Source organism: Suillus discolor (assembly GCF_016758755.1).
Source record: "Suillus discolor strain FC423 chromosome Unknown F5147scaffold_61, whole genome shotgun sequence".
Lineage (NCBI taxonomy): Eukaryota > Fungi > Basidiomycota > Agaricomycetes > Boletales > Suillaceae > Suillus > Suillus discolor.
The window spans coordinates 54070-77117 of NW_024541308.1; the positions used below are offsets into that span (position 1 = coordinate 54070).

Here is a 23048-nt window from a genome sequence, read left to right on the forward strand (position 1 = left end):
ATGTTACACAGCAGTACCTCATGCACATGTCCGTCAGCGTGGCCTTGAAACCCGGTTGGAGGTGATGCATATGATGTTACGTTGGCTTTGGCGTGTCGGCACTGTCGGAGGTCTAGATACTTGTCTTCTCAACTAAATTTTCAGAAGGGTACACCTGGCTGTGTGGCGTAGTTCTTGACAAGGCTTCCATTCTTACTGCCTTGTTACAGCATCCTAGTCTCAATCCCGGATCAGCTCGTGAGGAGGCTACTAGCGGACTTGAAATAAAGCGATAGGTTCCTCTGTAACTCGTTGATTGAGTACCGGCCTTCCGAGTCTATGGCATAGATGACAGCCTATCATGGCTGCGAGCTCGAAGGCCCGGTAGCATCTGACGGCATCATTTTTTCCTATATAATTATCGTGTTACTCGTTCCTTTTGAATGGACACCTCAAGTAAGCTCTGATCAGAACGGTCTGACGTATGAGCAGCTATAGAATGGCAACAGGTTAAAATTGACTACTTAGTAATACTGAGTATTCAAGTTAGCCTTCCGAGTCAGTACTCTTGAGAATTGCTCTCAGCTCAGACTCGTGTCACTTCAAGTCTTCGACGCACAATCAAATACCTTGAGCTAGCTAAGCGCTTACTGTGCATATCTCTGCGATGAGCGCTTGAGCTTGAGCGCTCGGCGCTGGCCGTACGCCATGCCACACACAGCACGCACAGCAAGTACATACTGGAATCAATTCGAGCATCCATCCGAGCACCCTTCGGATTTGTACTCATTTTACAGTTGCTTCACAGCCTGATCTTTGCTCGGATCGTTACCGTCAGACAAACTAACGACGCCAATTGTTTCACGACTTATCAAATATCCTTCCCCTCTTCCCTCAAAGTTTCAAGTTGCAGCTTAGGCTTTTTCGATCAGCGTTTTCGTACGTCTTCCCTCGAGATAACCAATATGATGTCTAACATAATCATACTGTTGATTCTTGAACACCAGTGCTAGTGTTTCTATTCCAAAACTCACTAGTCGTGTCTTATCATCAACCTTCCATGATGAGTTACCAGGATCAATGTCAACATTCCATTTCCTAGTATTATGTCTTTCATATTCTAACCTCATTAACAGTTCGTGGCGATCTTCAATCAATCGAAGGAACTTGGGAGAAGCTTTCCCAGGTTGCTGTCAAGGGTGCTGAATACGACTCCCGTGAACGTCAACCCCATCCAAAATGTCTGAAAGGAACCCGGGTGGACCTCCTCGACTTCATCTATGGGTTATTAGACAAGAAAGAGAAAAATCGTATCATCTGGCTGCACGGCACGGCAGGCGTCGGAAAGTCTGCTGTTGCGTTCACTGTAGCTGAAAAGATGAAAGGTCTGAAAATGACAAAGGAGACGAAAGTAGAAAAACGACTTGGGGGGACATTCTTTTTCTCGCGCAAGCACACGAAACGCCGCACTACTGGATATCTCTTTGCGACGCTTGCCTACCAGCTTGCTACCAACTTTCCCAGCATCCGGGGGGATTTGAACAAAGCTATCATTGAGAATCCCGCCCTTCTAGACCCTGACAAGTCTCTTCGGGATCAGATGGAGGCGTTGTTTCTCCGACCTCTCCGGAAGCTTTTTCTCAGACTTCGCGAGTGTCCGCCTTTGGTGTTTGTTGTTGATGCCCTTGACGAATGCACACCCGAATCACTCGAATCTGAATCCCTCGATGAACCCACCTCCGAAAGCGAGCTCGCTGACCTTGTCTACATGCTTGGCGAAGCTCTTTGTGAACCCGATCTGCCCATCGTCCACATTTTGCTCACAAGTCGCTCGGAAGAGCATATCCGCAAAGCTATGCAGACTGAAGAGATGCACCCGCTGGTGTACGAGATACCAGTGAAGATTTCTGGGAAGGGCGTTGCTGCCACCATCTCGTTAGACGGCGCAGATGTTGACAATGACATATACGTTTTCTTGCAGCACTCATTCAGAGAGCTGGAGAGTCGCCATCCAGATTTCCCACAGCCATCGGGCGATCAACTTGCACGGCTAGCGAGCCGAGCAGGAAGACGTTTCATTGTTGCATCTACGATGATGAAGTTCATTGACGATCGAAAACATGATCCCCGTGATCGACTCCAGCTCATGCTCGAGCTAACAAGCAAAATGCTACCAGGAACGGAAGTGTACAAGCTCTACGACCGCATCCTCTCCACGTGTGCCGACCCGACGCTAGCATATCTGCACTTGTCCGTCGTTGCTGCCCTTGCAGACCCACTTCCGATGTCGCAGATATCAAAACTTCTTGGCCCTGGCCAGGGGCAGGGACGTCGAGACAGTGCTTACGCAGCTACGATCTATCATAGATGTTCCCACCGACAGCAGTCTCCCCGTGAATATCTATCATTCGTCCGTTCGTGACTATGTTTCCCACCGTTCAAACTGCAGCCTCCGTCAAGTACAATACATCCAATCACCCCACTCTCTACTCGCCATTTCCTCTTTCCGCTTGATGATGCGAGACCTTCCAGATCGCACGGCCCTCCTAGATGCACTTTCAGAATTGAAGAAGCACAGTCAAGCCACGCAACCCCAGGACCCCCAGAATTTTAAAAACTCATTATCCTTCATCGTCCAGCCACCAGAGTCACTGCAAGTTCTTATAGGTCTGCTATGGCTTCGTGGACATCGTGACTCAGAGCTGCAATTCTGGCTAGAGACTCTGGATGGACATGCCTGGCTGCAGACTCAGGAAGGGAAAGACTGGATGCTGACCGACGGTGGGAGACAGTGGTTATCGACCCAGGGGGGAAGGGATTGGTTGCAGACCCCGGGCGGACTAGACTGGCTGCAGACCCCAGCCATAAAAGTCTGGGTGCAGACCCAGGGTGGGTTGAACTGGCTACAAACTCAGTCTGGAATAGACTGGCTGCAGACCAAGTACGGACGAGACTGGCTGCAGACCCCAGACGTGGAAACCTGGGTGGAGACTCAAGGTGGACGAAAGTGGCTTCAGACGCCGGGTGTGCGGGAGTGGCTGCTGACCGAGCGCGGACAGATTTGGCTGAAGACACCGGGCATACGAGACTGGCTGGAGACACCGGGCGGGAAAGATTGGCTGGAGACTGGGAAAGATTGGCTGGAGACCTCGAGCGTGCAAGATTGGCTGAAGACCTCGGGTGCACAAGATTGGCTACAGACCATGGCTGGGCGAAACTGGCTGCAAGTCGGGGACCATAGAGACTGGTTGCAGACTGCGGGCGGGAATGACTGGCTGAAGACCCCAGGTGGGAAGGACTGGCTGCGAACTGCAGATGGGAAAGCCTGGATGAATACCCCGGCTGGGCAATTTTGGATCCAAACCGTTCATGGACGGGAGTGGCTGATGACCCCGGGCGGCTGGGAGTGGCTGCTGACCCAGGATGGCGGAGTAAGTCCGCAGGGCAGGCGATCCGCCTTGGTCAGACGATTAATAGTGCGCGATGCGACGAGTTTGATGCGATCTTCGTCGGGCCTCAAAAAATTCGTACATAACCAGTCAAACAACAACTCGGACGATGAAGAGGAGCATTTAAACCTGGACGAGCTAGCCTGGCTGCAAACGGGAGATGGGAAAGAGTGGCTGCAGACGCCAGGCAGAAACAACTGGCTGAAGACTATAGCTGGGAAAGAGTGGCTGCAGACCCAGGACGGGCGAGAGCTGTTGCAGACTGCGGGCGGGAGAAACTGGCTACAGACCCTGGGTGGGCGTGCCTGGGTGATGTCTGTGGATGGGCGCGCCTGGCTGCAGACTTCGAGCGGACGAGAATGGCTGCATACCTCAGGCGGCTATGCCTGGATACGGTCATCGGGTGGTCAAGGCTGGCTGCAAACTCCAGGCGTGCAAGAGTGGCTGCAGACCCCGAGCGGTCGGGAGTGGTTTCAGACCCTGCCTGAGTCGTTTACCCAGCCCTCATTGCTATCTTCTGTATCGTATGCACCGATCACCCAGCTATCCTCACAATCATCCCCAAACAGGGGAGATCAGCTGCAGAGCCCGGACGACGGGGCTTGGTTAAAGGTCCCAGGTAGCCTACATTGGCTACAAACTCTTAACGGGCGAGAGTGGATGCAGTACCGTGGAGGGTGGGACTGGCTGCCAACCCGAAATGGGAGAAATTGGCTGAAGGACACAGGCGGTCAAGACTGGCTGCAGACCTCGGGCGGGCGAGACTGGCTACAGACCCAGGGTGGCCAAGACTGGCTGCAGAAGTATGGTCGAGGCTGGTTGCAGACTCAGGGTGGCCAAGACTGGTTGCAAACACCACATGGTCAAACATGGCGTTTGACGACTATCTGGGTGACCGTCGAAGAATTTTCGAGCACATTAGAAGCAATCAGGGAGTACATAATCGCCCCGGAACTGCATTTGCAGCCAGCTTTTCAAGCAATCCAGCAGTTCAAGTCCCTTCCCGATTTCTTGATGTTCCCGGCATTCCTGGCGTTAAGGCACCAAAACCATTCCACCTCCGCATTACTACCAGATATGGAGATCATTCATGCTATGAAAGCTTTTTCAACTTTCGCATACGAAGCACGCGCACGCAGTCGATCAACTGCAGAAGCCCTCAACTATGCATGTCAAAACTGGGCTATCCATCTCTCGCGAGCTTCAAATCCGTGGGATGTGGAGCTCGTCCATCTGTTCAAGTCTTTCTGGAACCGTAGTCTCCTCTCCTGGCTCGAAAAACAGTGGAGTTTGAAGGATCTGCAGTCTTGTCTCACTATTTTATCCGAAGGCCAGAAACTTGCGATGGTGGGTAGTTTCCAACGTTCTCTAGACTTACAACAGCAAAGCCTGACCTGCGCATATAGGAACATCTTCTCCAGACTCCAGTATCATCTCAGTCACGAGTCTGAAGGTGACGATCTCAAGATGCGACATGCCACGCTGTCTTGCCGCTGTACACGTATTTCACGTTGCTCGAGTATCTACAGCATGCTGTACAAAATTGTAATATTTATAGTACCATAGACAGTGATATGAACGAAGGATACGAACGTTACATAGACAGACGTTTGACTGGTCACTGGTCATAAATCTCGTCGCAAAAGAGGAGATAACGAAGTCCGACCCCAGAACAGATGCAACCAAAGAAAATACTGCAGAGGCCCCACTGGGCTCTGTAATGAGGCAAGTGCAAGGGATAACAGCTGAAATGCACAACGCATGAGTCGATGCAAGATCCTTCGAAGCTATAATCGGTAAAGCTCGTCCTGAGATGCGGCGATCACAAAAGATTCACCACTAACATCCGCGAAATCACGCACATGAACTGTCAGGAATAATATGACATGGGTGGTGCATGAATGAAAATGGGATGATGACTCAGATCTGAGACGAAGACCGTTGTGCAAAACCTGACAGGCCACAGCAGAAAATGGCACGGGTCCGCACTGGCAGAACAATGAACGAGAACTTGTGCTCGACACTAGTAATGCCAAGATGGGAACGAATGGCATATTCACGACACTTTCATGAGCAAAGTAGGATTGAAGACGTTGAATCCGAACAGATAATTTAAAAACCACAACTTGCACAGAGATCAGGCCACTGGGACTAGTTTCTAGCGGCGGGTCGTGACGAGGTAATCAAATGTCGCGCACTAATGGTTTATTGCAAGAATGAATATCACAGCTGGGATCATTTGTCGGGGATCCTGTCATTTTGGATAATTGTTTCGAGTTAGGTTTGTAGGTTACTTGCAACAACGATTTTACTTGGCTGACTACGCTGGCCAATTATGTAATTGGCGTTTCCGAGAGTTGAGTCGACCGTCGGTCCCGGAAATGTGATGCATAGGCGTATGAGTCAAGTTAACGATGCGCAGTGCACACCTCTTGGCATATCTGATTATATGCTCAACCTCTAGGTTGAAAGAACTTTTCAGCTTCGAATTCACGGACGATTCACGACACGTTGTAGTACCAGGTAACGTTCCAAGACTTGGCACGCGACCCACACACGAATCCAACTTGCGTCCAGTTCAATACATAGAATAATGCTACAGGTATAGTGTATGATCCACAAATGCACAGTACGGACAGCAATGCTAATGACCATGCGAATATAAAGTGTAAGTATGTATGTAATAGCACGACCCTCTCTCACGCGCTCGCAGCAATGACAGGCGGAAGCTCCATCGCCCTGCCCTGCCCTTGTGGACTCGGTTTCTTCTTGCTTCCTCCCGCCATACCTAAGGTCGCTCCACTCCCTGCTGCACTGCTCCCTCCACTCAGCCCATTGGTGCCACCATTGCCAGCTCCAGTTCCGCCAACATCTTTTCCCTCCGCCCCAAACCCACTGAATGCACGCATCGGTTCCACTGGAACGGCATCCGACATACCAGGCCCTGACATCGGCCCTGGCTCTTTCGCTTTGTTCTTCTTCTTGACAGCCCCTGCAGCAGCGCCTGTCTTGAGTACCTGACCCAAGGGTCCAAGCTTTGCCTGTGCAGGTGCCGGTGCATCGTCTGGGATCGTGATGATGCGTGCGAAATCGCCTGACGAACTTGGTACATAAGGTAATGGTAGAACGCCAGGGTGAGGAAGGAAGCCAAATTGAGGGCCCGGTGGGAGATAAGGAAGACCTTGGAGGGTGCCAGGAGGTGCGAGTGATGCAAGCCGCACTTGAAAGTAGGGACGCAATAACCCAATCTGGTCGCCCACATTCTTGCTTGTGATAGGAAGTAAGGGAGGCGGTGGTGGATATGGCGGTGGTGGTTCTTTGGGTTTTGCTCTGAGGGTGGAATCAAATCAGACAACAAATCGGGAGACTGAATATATAAGACGTACTCGATAGCGGCCCCTGCTGCTCCCCGTGATTTCCCTTTGAGTAGCTTCTTTGGGATAGTGAGACTTGATAACCCCAATTCGGCAGCAATGCCAAGCTCCCGTAACCCGAGAAAGTCATCACCAAGTGAGTCAGAAAACCCACCCATGACAAACGCACTTTCGTCCTCTTCGTCATCTTCACCAGCAAACAGCGCATCGTCGTCGAGAACTTCTACTTGCGTCTGTGCATGTGGTAAATACTGGGGATATTAGCCAAGAGTAGGGAGAAAGATCGACTAACAGCTTCGCGGTATGCTCCAACAAGCTTTTTCTCGAGGTCAACAAGGCGTGAACCGTGCCGGACGACATCGTCCTTGATGTACCGCTCAAGATCTTGGATTCTCGTGACTCCACTCTCGAAGAGTGTATGCAGGATGATTTCCTATCACACGCTACTAGTGAGTTAACGACGAAAGGGACAAGGTGAGAGGTACCTCTGGCGTCATGCTCTTCGCATACTTGTCGCACATAAATCGTAGCGTTCGACCGACATTAAGAAAATACTCGGACGTTACCCCTACCAACACATCCAGTGCAGCGCCCGATGTCCCTGGACATGAAGTAAAAGTAAGTACGCTAGTCTCTAGCCGCCTCTCACGCCAAACAAGCAAAGGAGAATATGGAACGCACCTTGAAATCCTTCATGTTCCAACACCTTCCGATTCATCCATTTTAGACATTCGTCCGCGTTCTTCTCACCAACTTCTAGCTCAACTGGTCCCTTCACCTGTCTAAGACCAGCATATCTCGATCGCCACGGCCGCTCATCTATAACCTCGTCAACCATGCCTTCTTCCCCTATATCTGGCGGCTCATCCCCCATGCCACCTTCTTCTGCGTTAAGGTTGAGCGCGGCAAACTTTGCATGTGTACGTCGGACCCGTTTGAGAGTTTTAATGTTTGTGTTCATAATACTGAGGAGGGTGTTGGGCGCGGGAGTATCTCTGTCCTTGTACTTTGCTATAGATTGGGGGCGGAGTTTCCGTCGCTTGCGGGGCCTTGTAAATTGTGATGAGGACGCTGTGGGCTGGGATTGCGGATATAGGGTCGATGCAGAAAAAGGCTGGGGAAGGGCTGGAAGTCCATTGGCGAGGAATGAGTCAGATTGAACAGAGGACCACCAGGTCGAGTTCGGGTCGTTTGCCGTGGGAAGAGGCGCAAAGGGAGCAGGGATGAGACGTACGCGTTTACGAGGATGATAAGATGAACCGTTTCTGCATCGAATAAGCGAAGAGGTACCGCAATCAGTATTTGCCGATCAATGCATGGAGGATGTATGGGCAAAGGAACAAAATGGTGAGGCTCACAGCTTGCGTTTCTCCCCCGAGTCGTTATCTATTGACATTAATGCTTCGTCTACTTCGCTGTCGTAATCGTTTGTAGAAGCAGATGAACTGTATCCATTCGGGATGCTTGATGGACCAGCTTCTGACTCAAGTGCACGGAACGCAGCCATACCGTGCGGCGTACGTTCAAGCGCAGGGGAATCGGCAAAGGGGAGATCCATGCGTTGCTTTGAGGATTGTGGTACTGTCAATGACGGAGATCGTCTGTGTGTGTATGCCGTGCCGTTGATCTTGGGCCGCGCCGTTGCGTTAGGTCTCATGGCGACGGGAGAAGCGGAATGTGGAGGCTGGGATAGAGCAGCAGGTAGGGGAGGGTCGATTCGTTCTTTGCGGTCAGTGATATTCTTCAGTAGTCTATCGGCTTTCTTCTTGAGGCGCATTGCGCACTGACGGAGTGGGTGGTCCTGCGCGGCACAGTGGGCCTCACCACGCGTTTTCACGACGGTGATACATACCTCAGTCGCATTGTAGGTGAAACAGTTTGACCATATCAGATCTAGATCATCTGCAAACTCGCGCTTTGACTTGTACTGCTTTGATTTGACCTTCTTGAGCATGGTTTGAAGGTCCATGGGGTTTACGATCACTGGATGGTATGAGACGAGGTATGGTGAGACGGGAGATATAAACGCACCATCGTAGTAGTCGGGAACGTCAGATTTTAAAACTGGCTTAAGGAATGCCTCCGCGTCGTGATTATCCTGTGTATGATGTCAGCGGGGTAAGATAGCGTTGATCCGCATACACACACACCATAGTCACTGTACGCAGATCATGAAGCAGTCCCTCGAGGGAATCATAGAATGGTTCGGATACCTTGGCATCGAAGCTTTGACGCTAGAGCGATTTAATGCATTATTTCTGCTTCAGGCACAGCACGGAACAGCAAGACTCACGCGTGCGTCCTTGACAGCACTCAGAAGTAGCCTTAGGTCAGACGAGGGCTTGACCTGGCTCTCGGTGAGTGTCCTGAGGAGATTCTGCATACTGTTAGTTGTATGTGTGCGGATGGCTTGACACAGCTTACATTCATCCTCTGGTCGCGCCGGCTGGCGTTAACGGCGCAACGGACTCAGCGGGACAACTGCCTTGTTCAGTCGGAGTTTGAATGCGTATGGAAGTCTCCGACCCAAACAATATCTTATGCTGGGTTCAGCCTATGGTGGTTGGCTAACTTTTGAATCGATCAAGCAGTATCTTGGCCAGGCAGTTGCAAGGTATGTATAGTATAATTATTGTGGACTGTGGACCGTGGTAAGTTTTTGTATTGTTTATTTTTGTGCTGTAAGCACAATGATCAACTTGCACTTCCAGCGTATTTTTTAGCTTTTAGAATATGCGATCTCCATGTAGATACTGATTCAAGTACCAACGATTGAACTCAAAAAAAACTTAAATATATGTATTTCCCTAGTACTTGCTCGCAGAAAACAACAAATAAGGAACGACCTTAGTCCGAAAAATAACAAAAGTCTTGATCATGCCCAAACGTACAGAAAGTAAGACAGTCGATTGCGAGGGAACCATCATAGGAACAATGCGAATGTAGCACGAACCATATACTAAGAAGGTGAGACAATATTTGATCGGTGTGGTGATCAACGGAAATGTTCGATATCCACATTCAATCTCAATCGCCTTCAAGTGAATGTCCGGACTTTTGTGTTTGTGAACCTGCAGCACTATGAATATCGGCATGAACTCCATTATCATAGGCTGTGTTTGATGAGGGAAGACACGATAGAATGAGGTAAGCATTGATAACAAGACATGAGACAACATGAGACAGCAACCAGTGTAGGCCTATACAAAGGCGTGCAATCGCGAAGTAGGCCGTCACATCATCAGGACCAACTTGAGGTTCCATGTTCTGTTGTTTGCGACGCCTATGAATGAGACTCAGAACGTGTTGATACTGAATCAGAGAGAAAGTTTCACCGTAATCAGGCGCAGCGGATAGGAATGTGCTTCGAAACAAACTTTAGAGAGAGGCCAGGATAGAATAGGAAGATGAAGGATTCACACCGCGATAGAGTTTGGGAGCAGCATCCCGTCCTACACGCTCCAATGAGGGACAACGAAACGGAAGGAAAATGCACTAGAAAGTTCTTATACACGATGCTTGAGGATGAACTTCCCCATGCTGACACTCAGCACGAGAAGTCTGTCGCGAGCTATTAGGACGTCTGAGGTAGCCACCATGCGTGAAACCTGCCTGAGGCGTCAGCTGTTAAACAAAGAACCGAGGTACTTAGGCATACTCTTGACGATCGGATGGGAGATACCAGACAGGCTGATTGTCAGGTAGACTCCGACCGTTTTTGATACCAAAGCATGCAATGTCAACAAGATAGAACAAGAACATGTATACAATTATATCGCGATGTGACATTACATTTGATCCCGCACTGTAATGTAAAGTACAAACTTCTTACCTTCCTCAGCTAAGCGTATTTCATCTTGACGTGCTTAGCAGTTGACATCCTGCTGAATGAGCGCTATGGCTTTCGCAGAGCGAGGTGTAAAGAACACTTGAAGGGTTTGGGGTGGCTGCGAGTGTGCCTATCCAGATTGGCGCCGAACATGATAAGATACGCAACATACCTGATCGTGCCTGATGATGGATCAACCTCGGGTGTGATCTCATTGATACCGTTTTCGACGACCTTGGAGATATCGAACACGGCCAGCGAGATCACAGTGGACGTCCGGACCGAAGCTTCAGCAAGGTGGAGACGTGTACAAGAAAAGCAAGCAACATCAGAATATAGGTCGGTGTATCGGCGCTTCTGTGTGTTGTGTATACCAGGAAAGATAATGGGGAGCAGAAAGTTAGCATGGCACCAACAAAACTCCATACCCACGTCCCCCAGAGCCGAAACAAATTATGCGAGGCTGTCTCAGACTTCTGGCGAAAAAGCGTTCGTGGTCGAATTACGAAAAGTGAGCATATTTCTGCGAGTTATTGAACATGGAATTGGCTCGCATTATATTCTGCTAGAACATGGTATGCGGAAAGGGCGGTACCAACCAAACGTTAGGTATTATCAAAGAATGTAGTACCCATCATCGGTATCGTCCACGGTGGGAGAAACATGTTGTTGAGATATATACCGTTCGGCAACTAAATCCGTTAAATGAGATACACGGACTGGTAGGGATCACAGCGTGCTATTATGGGGTTCCCTGGCAAGCGCGCCTCAGCGTAGGGAAGAGAGCCTCGGTCTGGAGGGAAGACGATCAGGGCCATTTATCCAGCACGTCCATCGCAGTCTTGACAGAGTTCAGGACGATGATGTGCCGACCCAAACCCTTGATATGCGAGATGTCACCAGCAGAGAAGACATTATGATACATAATGTTGGCGAAATGGGAGGTACTCACTATACTTCTTGCCCCAGCTCTTCTGTCCGAACACCCGCATAAGCACTGAGGATATCATATACTCCGACACAGGCAAGGCAAAGGTAAAGCCAAGTGACGTTGATGAGTACTAGTGTCGACATGTTATACTAGCAGAGGACCGAAGTGAGATTGTGTAGTCCTATCAATTGGCCGGCCATGTGACAATACACCCAAACTTTGCGTAGGCTTCGTTATTGTCTGTAATCAAATATATCATCGACCTCCGAGTAAGCGGAAGCCTGCAGGTGATAGATCGAGCAACTAATCAAAAACTGGAAAGAGTATCACCGGCCACTGCGTCTGAATTTTCCATTTTACCTATTACCGGCCGGTAGCGAATTGGTGACAGATAGGAGTTGGGTATGAGTACTTACTGTGATTTCATCCATCGCAACAAGCCCGAAATGAAAACTTTCCCAACTAGCGTGAATGAAGATTGGCGTGTTAATTACAGGGGAATGATAGGATTGTATTCCTCACCTTGGAGAACAAGGAGTTGATATAGCTGCTTGAGGATCTGGTAAGTTATGCCTCTCCCTCACGCTTCACGATGTGTGAGTGGATGTTATTGCGAGGATAGATATATTCACATCAATAGAAATGCAGCCAAATTCAAATAAATTATTGCTTACCAACAACTCGCTCTCTAGGTAGGAAATCCTTGGTATATCTTGGCAAGCGCCTTTCTGACAAACTCCTCAGTGCCGGCGATGTGCTTTGCCAGCTCGGCTTATCTGGAGTGAGGCTCCGAGTCGGGAGACGCACCCAAGTTACTCCTAGGAATGGGTTTCTTCATCTGGATGGGAATGATAAAGTGGGGCGGATGATGCGATCGCATATATTTGAAATACCAAACATTTTCAAATTTCGTTCTTGATGAAGAGCTTGACTAAAGTGAATATTGTGAGGAGGAACTCGGAATTTGCTCGGAATGATGTCCAAGGTAGCGTTGTTGATGCTTGTTTATGCGATGACGAAAGCTTTCCTGGACATTCTTTATACAATTCTTGAACTGACGAAATTGCCAATACTCTCAATCTCATCCGACGTTACGCTCTGCCGTGCGCTTGACTGCTTTGTTGTGCAGCGGTTTTGTGACATTCCTTGTGGTTTTTTCCATAGAGATGTCTGCAAACCCAAGGCTACAATAAACGATAATGTATCAGCAAGGATCCGAAAGGCTGGAGATCATCTCCAACTACAACTGATTTATAGGCAAACAGGTGACGGACTTGGACATGAGAAGTGGACAGGTATGTTTCGAAGGACAAAAGTGTAAGTCACAATATAAAATGTACATTCACTACATAACGCTAATGCTACAAATACTAGTTGCTATTAAACCCCGATAACGAGCATCGTCGAACTCTTTGGTCCAATTGACGCCTTGCAATCATGTTACTCCAGGTGAGCAAGTCGTCTCTTTGCGCCAGTATATCATCCTGACCATGATGACCATCACCTGTTGCCTTTTTAGTAGGTGCCACCTACATCACACAATAAGCATCGCATCACGACAATACTATAGCATCCCTAACGCTCACCACAATCAACCGCGCCTCCCTTAGCACCGCCACCCTCCTCGTTCTCCCTATCTCAAACTCAGGTTTTGTCCCATCGAGTTGCGCGTATGACAGCCGAGCGCCGTTTCGGAGCTCGTACGTTGATTGTGCGTGGTGTATCTACGAATATCATGTCAGCACAACGACCATACAATAAAAAGCGTGCTCAGACCTGTCAAGTCATATATTTCAATGCTAAGTTTTAACGCGTAGCTCTCGGTTGGAAGACACGTTTTTTGTTTAGACCCAAGAATTAAATACTTCACGAGCTGTGGGTGAACTCCGCAGCACGAAAATAAATGTCTAAGCCAACGAACAAAAACTTTAGTGGCATGGTGAGTGGCGCCTGCTTTGCTTCCATGCTTTATCGTCCACAATTGCTTGTACACTAGGTATTTGCTTAAATACCTCTGTCCCGAACATGAGAAGGTCATCACTCGCTTCCCTCATTCGCATTTTAAAATCTTAGCTTCCATCAGATAGTTCCAGGACCTGTATCCTCTTACCGTATAAACGTATAAACGGGTCACACACGTTACAACCCCATGGACGCACAACGTTTCGACCCCCTGCGGCGCACCAACATGGTCAGTATTTCCAGCGAGAAAACGAGCGCCAGTGATGTACGGCCGGACCACGAGATTGTAGTTGATCTTGTTGAGGGAAAATATTCTGATTTGAGGGGGTCGTGCCCTTCCCCTAAGGACACATGCACTACACACGTCACTACGTCTGTCGACAAGGTTTCCACACATACCATCACCCGCTCTGAGCCCAATCCCTGTGGTGGCGCTCCTATAGTATCTGTCACAGAGATAGTGTTCAGGCGCCCTCCGTCTGGTGCAAACACCTCCTCTCCCTCTCAATCTTCGCCATCTGTGTCACCGCGATCCATCCCTCCTCCAAGCTCCAATGACTCCGTCGACACGGTTGCCACAGGCACCATCATCCATTCTGATCCCAATCCCTGTGGTGGCGCTCCTATAGTATCTCGCGCACAGATGGTGTCCAGAGGAGTGTGGTCACACTCTCCGTGTCGCACACAGATGGTGTTCACAGGGGTGTTGTCGCGCTCATTTCCCACGAACACCTCCTCTCCCTCTCAATCTTTTTCGCCATCTGCGTCATCACGATCCACCCCTCCTCCAGCCAATGAGCCCTTCGACGTGCTTGCTACATGTACCATCACCTGCCCTGATCCCCATGGTGGCGCTCCTATAGTATCTCGCACACAGATGGTGTTCAGAGGGGTGTTGTCGCGCTCTCCGTCTTGCACACAGATGGTGTTAACAGAGACGGTGTCGTGCCCTCCGGCTTGCACAAACACCTCATCTCCGGCTCGCACAAACACCTCCTCTCCCCTCAATCTTCTTCGCCATCTGCATCATCGCAATCCACCCCTCCTCCAGGCTTCATAAAGCGAGCGCTCAACCGTTTCAATACAACCTCAGCTTCTGATAGCGACGTGGATGATCTGAAAGTGCACAGGAGGAAGAAGCACACGTTGCTGGTGATTGTTAAGGAAAGAAGGGAGAAACACAAAGATGATCGGGCGTTCAAGGATATCGCGGGGAATGTTTTTCCTGCTGCTAGTGTGAAGGGCAGCACTTGAATTTGGGTCCTTGCATGGCGTGGGTTAGATCCTTGTGAATAGGTTTTGCTGCAGCGCTGGACGCCCTATTGCATATATTCCGTATTACGCTAGTTATTCACTATATCTGGGAACTGTTCGTATAGCAACTTGGTTGCTACTCATCTAGTATCTACTTGTTCACTATGCAAGTGAGTGTTCACTGGCAGGAGGGAGATCGGTTTCCTGCCCAGTTTTAAGTAGGCAATATAACATGAGGCTGAATTTCCATTGAATTTCCAATGTTCGAAAAAGACATACACAATTATAAGATTTCTAGAGCCCTGAAGCTGAAGGCCCATCATGCTGTGCACACTGCAGGTCGGCAGAGGATGATGCAAGGGCTCACTGGCAGTCCAACAGGCTGTTATCCACCACAAGGTCAAGCGTGACTTAAATATAAATGTTATACGATGGCAAAGACTACACGTGCATTGGGAATAAGTCACTTGGGTAAGCCCGTGCTGGACCGTCAATTTCACCGTGATCAGCTCTACTAAGTAGACATCTGTGCGTGACCGTCAATTTGCTCGTCATCAGCAGTACTTCATGTTGCTGACAAGACAAGGAATAACTGCGGAGCAAGTACTATCGTCATAAAAGTTTCAACTATGTTCAAATTATGTAACGTAATACAACCCGTTACCCATTGCGTACGTAGTCCGTCTGTCTGACACCCATGCCAGTGAGGCCTCAAAAATATATCAAGCTGGCATCAAGGAAAAACCGTGGCAGAAATCGAACGAATGAAGTAAACATCGCTCCATTCTTAATAAACCACTCTGTTTCCTCTGGTGTACAAGGCTCCGGTAGCACGGAAGTAGGGAACGTGACCAACTTCACCCATATATCTGAATCCTTAGGCGCACATTGAGCGACCGGCCGGGGGTCGGTGTGCGGATTGATTTTGATGTGCGGAAATGCCAACGAGAATGTTTGCAGTCCTTTGAAAGGAGCACGCACGATGCACAAAGGATGGAGATAGGATACAGAACCTTCAATTTCAATTTCGCTAACACAGTTGCACTGGAAGGGCAGGCATTCTTGGAAGGATGCAGAATCGAGTACGGTGAGGTGTTGGATGGAAGCGAGGAAAGCATATCCATGGACAGACTCCACGAAGGGCCACCATGAACGAAAGAACATACCCAATAACGTCAAACTTCTCGTGCGCCAAGGAAGCAAAGAATTTTTGTGGTCGACATTTAAGTCGACGTCGGAGTTACACGCATGTTTGAGGCATTTTGAAAGAAGATTTAGATTATTAAAGTTGATTGCGAGGGACGATGCACCGAGAATGACTAGAGCGAGCAGACTGATATCGAGCTCGCATTCAAGCTCGGGCATAGGAAGGGGAAAGTAGGGAATAGGTGGGCTTTGCAAAGGCCCCCGAAAGTCTCCGATCGACATCATGTCCACGCAAGATGCGTAATCAAAAGCTAGATCATGTTGTTGATCGATGTATTTTTTCTGCATACGCAGAGCCCATATGAAAGCGAGTAGTTGGCGAGCTGTTGACAATAACACTGTGTGCAGAAGTTCAGGCAGCACAGCGCGCCTGACAATTTTGGAGACCTGGCATAGTGAAAGGGCAGATGAGTACGGATCTCGGGTGTAGGGGGCATGTTGAGCAAAAGGTGGTTGTGCCGCATGCTTGAAGATGATGAGGGCGAGCTCAGTCGGAAGGTCGTTAAATCTAAATGATATGGGAGTATGAGGTTCCATGACCGAGCGAGAGACGAACCTGGTTTGACTCCTTTAATACTTGCCTCCTGAATTCCGCAGCAATAGAGTCGACCACAGGCCTAGTGGATAGAATTATTAATTATAGTAGTCATAATATTTGATATAAAGATTTGGATGCGAGGAGCGCACGTTCAAACTCCGCTACGTTGAGTTGATTACTATGTCATCAACAAAAGGGCACCTACCATACCTAACTTCACCTGCCCGTATAAGGGTCCACAAGCTCCCCAAGTTGTCGCAAGGCGGCACAAGTGTTGTGTGACGCTGCTATGCACACATACTCTATGAGATTCATGCCAGTCCGAGTCAGTCATGTGGTCCATGTACCGCCATGTGGTGCCTGGTGACCCATGTATGCATTGGGCAGCTTATATTCATTAGGCAGCTTGTGTGGACTTGCTGAGGTCTGGGCCAGTATTATATAGTCATGTCATTGTAGCTACCGGTCTTAGATCACACTTGGATGTAACTGAAATGACATAATAATTGTTCAAGTACTAGTACAGGTAGTGATGTTCCGGCCCGGCTTCAAGCCCCGGGCCAGCCAAAGCCGGGCCAGATTGAGCCAGGCCAAGCCCAGGCCCAGGTGACGGCCTGACAAGGGCTTTGGCCTAGGCTTCAATTCTGCGAAGCCTGAGCCGTGGGCCCAAGCTGCGGCTTAGAATTATGTAAGTACTGCGCAGGAACCTGATTGTCGACTCTATTTTTGTCATTTTCTTGCTTCTCTTTGGTTCTTGCTTCCTAGTCCATCATACTGTAGGGTATGTCAGAATGACACGGTGAGTCGCCATTGTCGTCTTCTGTCAAAGCTTCCGCTAATACTCACCCCGGTGATGGAAAAACAGACATCACCCGCCATATCATATTGTGCTGTTTTCAGCAATCTATGCACCTCTCAAGTCCTACTTTGTGCTGCAGCTTCGTGAGCTTGATGGATTCTTGAACAAGCTTCAGTCGTTTATAAATGGTATGTGTGTGTATTTTATCTGTGTAGCTGCCTGCAATGACTGGCATGACGGGCACAGTTCTCACCGATGGCGAAGACGAGCCATGTGTTGTGCGTCCCGTACACAAAATCAAACCCACTGCTGCCCTCCTTCAACACTTGGAGAAAGCGGCTCTTCCCTCCCACACAAAAGCTATCAACGATTTCCGTGCAGCTGAGGCCGCCAAGCGTGCTTCAGAGGTTTCTCAGCCTGCTGCACTCACAGCGCCTGTACCAGCCACACAATTAGCGCCTCCCCCATCCAACAAACGTGTGTGTCCTGATGATGCCCTCGATGATACCCTCGATGACGATGAATCTGGTGATATGGAGTGCGAGAACACTCGTGTCAACCCTAAGCGTGCTAGAAGGAAGCGCAAGTCCCCAGAGAAGTCCCCAGAGTTAGTTGATGAAGATGGGGTTCTTGTTGATGTCGACGTCTTTATCGCAGACCCAGGGTCATCTCAGGAAGGCAAAACTGCCGACATTGACGACTTCTTCGGTGCAGCGTTCAAACACACTGGCGCCAATGGCAAAGTGAAGAAGCACAGAAAGTGCAATATTTGCCCGTAAGTTTGCCTTTGCACTGTCATAGTACTTACTCACTCAATCATTTGTAGGAAAAAATGTATTCTCGTCAACGAAGCCACTACCCTTCGTCGTCATGCCGAGGCACATTTTGGCGGCAAGTATCGGAAGTGGGCAAGTGAACATTCATTTGAGTCCATGTTACCTGGTGACATCAAGGCTCGCAAGGAGAACGCTGCGCAGCAACGAATCAATGCCCATCTCACCGAATGCAAGCTTGACGAATGAGTCATACCATACTCTGATAAGTTGTTTAAGCAAGCTGCCATTGAATGGCTTGTAGCCACTGATCAAGTATGCCTGCTTCCCTCTATTCAACATCACGACTGACATCTTTTTTTCTAGCCCATCCAAGCACTTGAACACCCCAAGTTCAAAGAGATGGTTGACATTGCTTCTCGTGCAACCAATGGAGTCAAGATTCTGGGTAGGAAGGCGACTCGTGCCAAAATCATGAGGATGTTCAAAAACCACCTTACGAGGCTCAGGAACACGCTGAATGTGAGTAATGTTTTGTCTATTGATTGTACTTTGTATAATTAGGCTTTGTAGAGCACCACTGTCAAGGGCAATGTCAATGCCACCTGTGACGCGTGGCAGGCAGGCAATGTTGATGGTTTTTTTGCCGTCACAGGGCACTGGATTGAGGAGAAGGCACCGATGCAATGGGAAATTCAAAGTTCGCTCCTTGGGTTCACAAAGGTCAATAACGCACATAATGGCAAACGACTTGCTGGTGCCTTATTTAAGATTCTTGATCATGTCGGGATTACACATAAGGTCAGTTCAGTTTACTCCTACAGACTATATCACACTCATATCTTACTATAGCTTGGGCATGTAACGTGTGACAATGCCGCAAACAATGGGACAACAATGGAAGAATTTGCGCGGCTTTATGAGGTTAAACACCACAAAGTGTTTCCCTGGACCGAGTGCAAAATCAAGTAAGTCCTGTCATTGTCAACTCACTACTGCGACACTAACTCTTTTATATAGCTGCCTGGCTCACGTCATTAAATCTAGCCACGCAAACCTTGATTGCTACATACAGCAAAGCGCCGCATTACAATCCACATGACCCGAAAGGTCATGAACCGACCACTCGGGATGAGATTGGTCTTATTCACAGTATTTGTGTCAAGGTACGCTTGTCGGCATCATAACGCACTAAAGTATACTAAAGTATTACTGTCCTGTAGGAACGGTCATCTGCAAAACGAAAGGAGATGTACAGGAGTGTACAGATCAAAGCAGGAGTGTCCCAGCCGACCCAACTATTAATTGACATGAAAGTTCGGTGGTTGTCGACGTATATCATGCTTAATCGTGCTGAGGCAAACAAGGAGGTATGTATTTTGTATCGTTGAACTTTTTATTTGTTGAAACTCACTATCACTATAGCATGTTGACACTTTCGTGTACGAGATAGGTCGTCAAGAGCGCAATTTGACCAAACACATGAAGATCGACTTTCTACAACTCTTGATGGCTGAATGGACACACGCTGGCCAATTCGCGGATCTCCTTTCAGTATGTCAATTTCTAATTTGCCTATGCTTGTTTCTAATCTTAATCTTTCAGTATGCTGATGTGGCGCAGCAAGCGTTCTCATCAGAATGTGGCTCAACACTCCATCTGGCAATTCCGGCACTCGAAACACTTCACAAGGCCTGGTCCTCCCGCGCTGAAAGGCCGAAATATTTGAGGTTTGCTACATCTAGGGATCCGCATGGGTGAACCCCGGGTGTTGGCAGGTCAACCCGCACCCGCACCCCGAGGTAAACCCACACCTGCAGCAAGGGTACGGGTTGCACAGTGGGTAGCGAAGTAAGGACCCGGGGTACAACCCATCAAGGGTGTACCCGCGGGTCATAGATCCGCCAGTGCTTAGCACATATGTCCAGCACACGTCAGCGAATGCTGATGTGACTCGAACATATGTGGATGGCACAAGAAGGAGGAGGGGCGTGCGCTGGGCATTCGTGCATGGCATCCGTCGCGTTGGGAATGGCGTAGTGGTCATTGGTGATGGTGTCGCTGGGGTATGTGCTAGTGCCGGCGCGAATGACAAAGATGGTGGTGTGAATGATGGCGAAGGTGACGCGGATGGTGGTGTTGGCGTCATGGATGGTGGTGTTGGCATGAAAGCTGGTGGTGGTGCGAGTGCTGGTGGTGGTGCGAGTGCTGGGTGCACAAAGATAGGCACCGGCGACGTGACGCATATGACATTGTTGTTGTTGCTGGGGGTAGAGTCTTCAATGTGAGTACTCACTTCCAGCATGCCCAAAGTCTCGTCTCCTCGAGTTCCTCTTTCCTCCTTCATCTCTATACCATCCCTTCTCCCTTCTTCGATTCTCTTGTCCTTTCGTCTTTGCGTGTCGTCCACGTGCATTTGCATCGCGTCAACACTTGTTGATGCGTTTCGGGCGCGCGCGCTGTGAACGTGGAGTTGGTGGACTTGGGAAGGCGCGTTAGGTGCCGGTGTTGGTGGTGGTGCCGGTTGTAGCGTGCACGCGGGAATGCTGGGTGCGAAGATGTTGATAGTGGCATGGCGAGCGAAGACGTTGATGACGGTTGCAGTTGAGGAGTGTGCGAGGACGAGAGGTAAAATTACCGAAGGCACGGGTATAGCTGGGGTACGGGTAAGAGCGTGGGTCTTAGAATCCCGACCCGTACCCATACCCCAGTAGTACCTGTACCCGTGACCTGCGCGGGTTACCCGTACCCGTGCAGATCCCTAGCTACATCACTCCAAGCAGCGGCCGCGAAGGTAGACAAATATTATGAGAAGACGACGAAGTCGCCTGCATATATCATGGCAATGTGTAAGACGTTGTCTAGTTAATGTTGGATAATTGGTCTGATTTTTACAAATGCAGTACTTGATCCAGTGGGGAAAATGGTGTATTTCAAGTGGCACTGGCCAGAAGATTTACATGATGAAGTGCTTACAACTGCAGAGAAAGTGGTGCGTCAATCAAATTTCAACTTCATGCATAGGTCTGATTCTGCTGCCAGTTCAAAGCTCGTTATCTCGAGTTGAATGAAGAAGGTACATCACCATTGTTGTCACAGCCTGCATCCAAGAAAAGTAAAGTGGGGCGGCCTCAAGTCTCTCATCCGAGAAGTACTTAGCGATTCAGAGGACGACCCGTCTGCGAACCCCACACTTGCTTCTATCGGCGATCCATTGCGGCCATGGAGGGCCGAGTTTATGAGTTATATTGAGACTATCGAGGCCGCTCTACCAGCTGGCATGACCATCATTCAATGGTGGGGGTACGTGTGTGCCTTATACTACTTAAAATATTCACGCTAATGATTTTGTTTAAGATCAACACACCGAGATATCCAGTGTGGGCTTCACTCGCACGAGACTACCTATCTATCATGTCATCATCCATCTCCAGCGAGCGTGCATTTTCACAAGGCAGCATCACTGTCACTAAATGGTGGAACAGGCTCAAAGGAGATATTGTCGAAGCTCTTCAAATTGTCAAGTGTTTGATACGACATGACCTTCTCTTTCGAGAGCCTGGACCGTCATCCCTCATGGAGTTAGAGGAGCTTGATGATGCTGAATTGGAAGCTGGGAGTGACTCGAAGACTGCAGGTGATGATGGTGATGACGAGGATAGTTGGGATATCATGCTTGATGATGCGGAAGACAATGCTGATGACGATGCTGATGATGAGGTGTCTGACTTTGAGACAGACTAGGTCTGCTCCATGTTGCTTGTTCCGTAGTTCTATTGCACTACAATATATAATGTCGCACTGATAGCAAAAGAGCCGCGGCTTTGTTTGGCTCAAGCCGTGGCTTTTGGCCGGCTTTGGCTCATGGCCTTGGCTTGAAATATGGTGAGCCTGAGCCCCCTCAGGCCAAGCCAAAGCCAGGGGCTTTGAGCCAAAGCCGGGCCGGAACATCACTAACTGCCACCCTCAATTGCTCGTCCGCTACACGACAAAGACAAAGACTGGAAATTTTTCTATGTTAATATGTATGCTATTTTTGTACTCCTGACATCTGTCAGTGACTGTCACTGACCTTCGTGATTCAGATTCGTCGACAGAGACATGATGATGAGGTTCCGCGGTGGTGGGGTTGGCCACAAGTCTACTCGCGAGTCGACTGCAGTTTTCTTGGAGGACCGCGACCCTCTAGATGAAATCACTCGAGATGACAGCAAGGAAGACTTTGAAGACTTGGAAAGTGGCATCAATCAGGGGGCACAGCTCAGTGCCAGGTCTGCTAGTACTACTGCACAAAATCAAGCTACTGGCGATGAAGACAAAGACAATATCGAGTCCGAGATGGATGAGTATGGGTATGGGGGCCTTGACGAGGAAGAAGAGGCGACCGACGAAGAAGATGAAGAACAAGGGGATGGTCTTGAGGAGGCTAATGACAAGGTCGGACCGGAGGATGGTGAAGACGATGCTATGGATGAGTATGAAGGGTATGCAGAGCTCTAGCAACTGATTGTCGTGTACAACACTGAAATTCAAGTGAGAGTCGATGAACATGATTTTAGACTTGGCCTTGCAGCAGTAATGAATGTAAACCCACGAAAGTCTTTTAATTATCATACAGGTAACCATCAGCCTGTTGCCGGCCATGCAAGTCACCACCAGTCTGCCCACATCCATGCAAGTCTCCATAACACTGGCTTGATATTATAAGAAATTCACCTGTCTGCTACACTCATACAAGATCGCTGCAAGGCCATATAATATGGTAAACAGACGTGCGTGGTAATGTAAGCTTCACAAGACCATATATGATCATATATGCTATGTGTTGTTTTGTTGATGGTCCACTCGTCCATGACTTGAAATTTGAAAGCTTGAACTCTGAACTTCTTCTTTAACTCATTCATACCAATGGGTGGTGACCATCAATGTCCTGTCTGTCACAGGCTACTTTCAC

General features: G+C 49.0%; 6 protein-coding genes across 6 annotated transcripts; 3 read left to right on the plus strand and 3 right to left on the minus strand.

Moving 5' to 3' along the window:
- Positions 1-539: 539 nt before the first annotated feature.
- Positions 540-2401, plus strand: F5147DRAFT_763219 (uncharacterized protein; the record flags this gene model as incomplete). The annotated part of the gene is made up of 4 exons (XM_041440626.1): positions 540-708; positions 788-918; positions 987-1061; positions 1116-2401. Exons 3-4 carry the CDS (start codon positions 1040-1042, stop codon positions 2399-2401), a joined length of 1308 nt encoding a protein of 435 aa, XP_041288861.1. The 5' UTR covers positions 540-708; positions 788-918; positions 987-1039.
- A 3315-nt stretch (positions 2402-5716) lies between these two features.
- Positions 5717-9257, minus strand: F5147DRAFT_713793 (uncharacterized protein). The gene is made up of 11 exons (XM_041438427.1): positions 9227-9257; positions 9096-9179; positions 8953-9036; positions 8834-8900; positions 8655-8785; positions 8161-8603; positions 7484-8067; positions 7288-7403; positions 7095-7235; positions 6815-7035; positions 5717-6758 (listed from the first exon to the last, which is right to left on the minus strand). Exons 1-11 carry the CDS (start codon positions 9230-9232, stop codon positions 6128-6130), a joined length of 2508 nt encoding a protein of 835 aa, XP_041288862.1. The 5' UTR covers positions 9233-9257; the 3' UTR covers positions 5717-6127.
- Positions 9258-13623: 4366 nt separating this feature from the next.
- F5147DRAFT_839613 (uncharacterized protein) lies at positions 13624-14778 on the plus strand (the record flags this gene model as incomplete). Its single annotated transcript, XM_041444241.1, has 2 exons — positions 13624-14345; positions 14402-14778. Exons 1-2 carry the CDS (start codon positions 13712-13714, stop codon positions 14776-14778), a joined length of 1011 nt encoding a protein of 336 aa, XP_041288863.1. The 5' UTR covers positions 13624-13711.
- Positions 14779-15261: 483 nt separating this feature from the next.
- On the minus strand, positions 15262-16523 carry F5147DRAFT_713827 (uncharacterized protein; the record flags this gene model as incomplete). The annotated part of the gene is made up of 4 exons (XM_041438428.1): positions 15262-15286; positions 15340-15440; positions 15531-15647; positions 15725-16523. Coding segments are annotated over 2 exons (881 nt in total), but the record flags the coding sequence as incomplete, so codon positions are not given.
- Positions 16524-19968: 3445 nt separating this feature from the next.
- Positions 19969-20798, minus strand: F5147DRAFT_815833 (uncharacterized protein; the record flags this gene model as incomplete). Its single annotated transcript, XM_041443545.1, has 2 exons — positions 19969-20004; positions 20070-20798. The coding sequence occupies 2 exons, from the start codon at positions 20796-20798 to the stop codon at positions 19969-19971; spliced, it is 765 nt and encodes a 254-aa protein (XP_041288865.1).
- A 1397-nt stretch (positions 20799-22195) lies between these two features.
- On the plus strand, positions 22196-22594 carry F5147DRAFT_777641 (uncharacterized protein; the record flags this gene model as incomplete). Its single annotated transcript, XM_041442007.1, has 1 exon — positions 22196-22594. One exon carries the CDS (start codon positions 22196-22198, stop codon positions 22592-22594), a length of 399 nt encoding a protein of 132 aa, XP_041288866.1.
- Between the last annotated feature and the right edge of the window lie 454 nt (positions 22595-23048).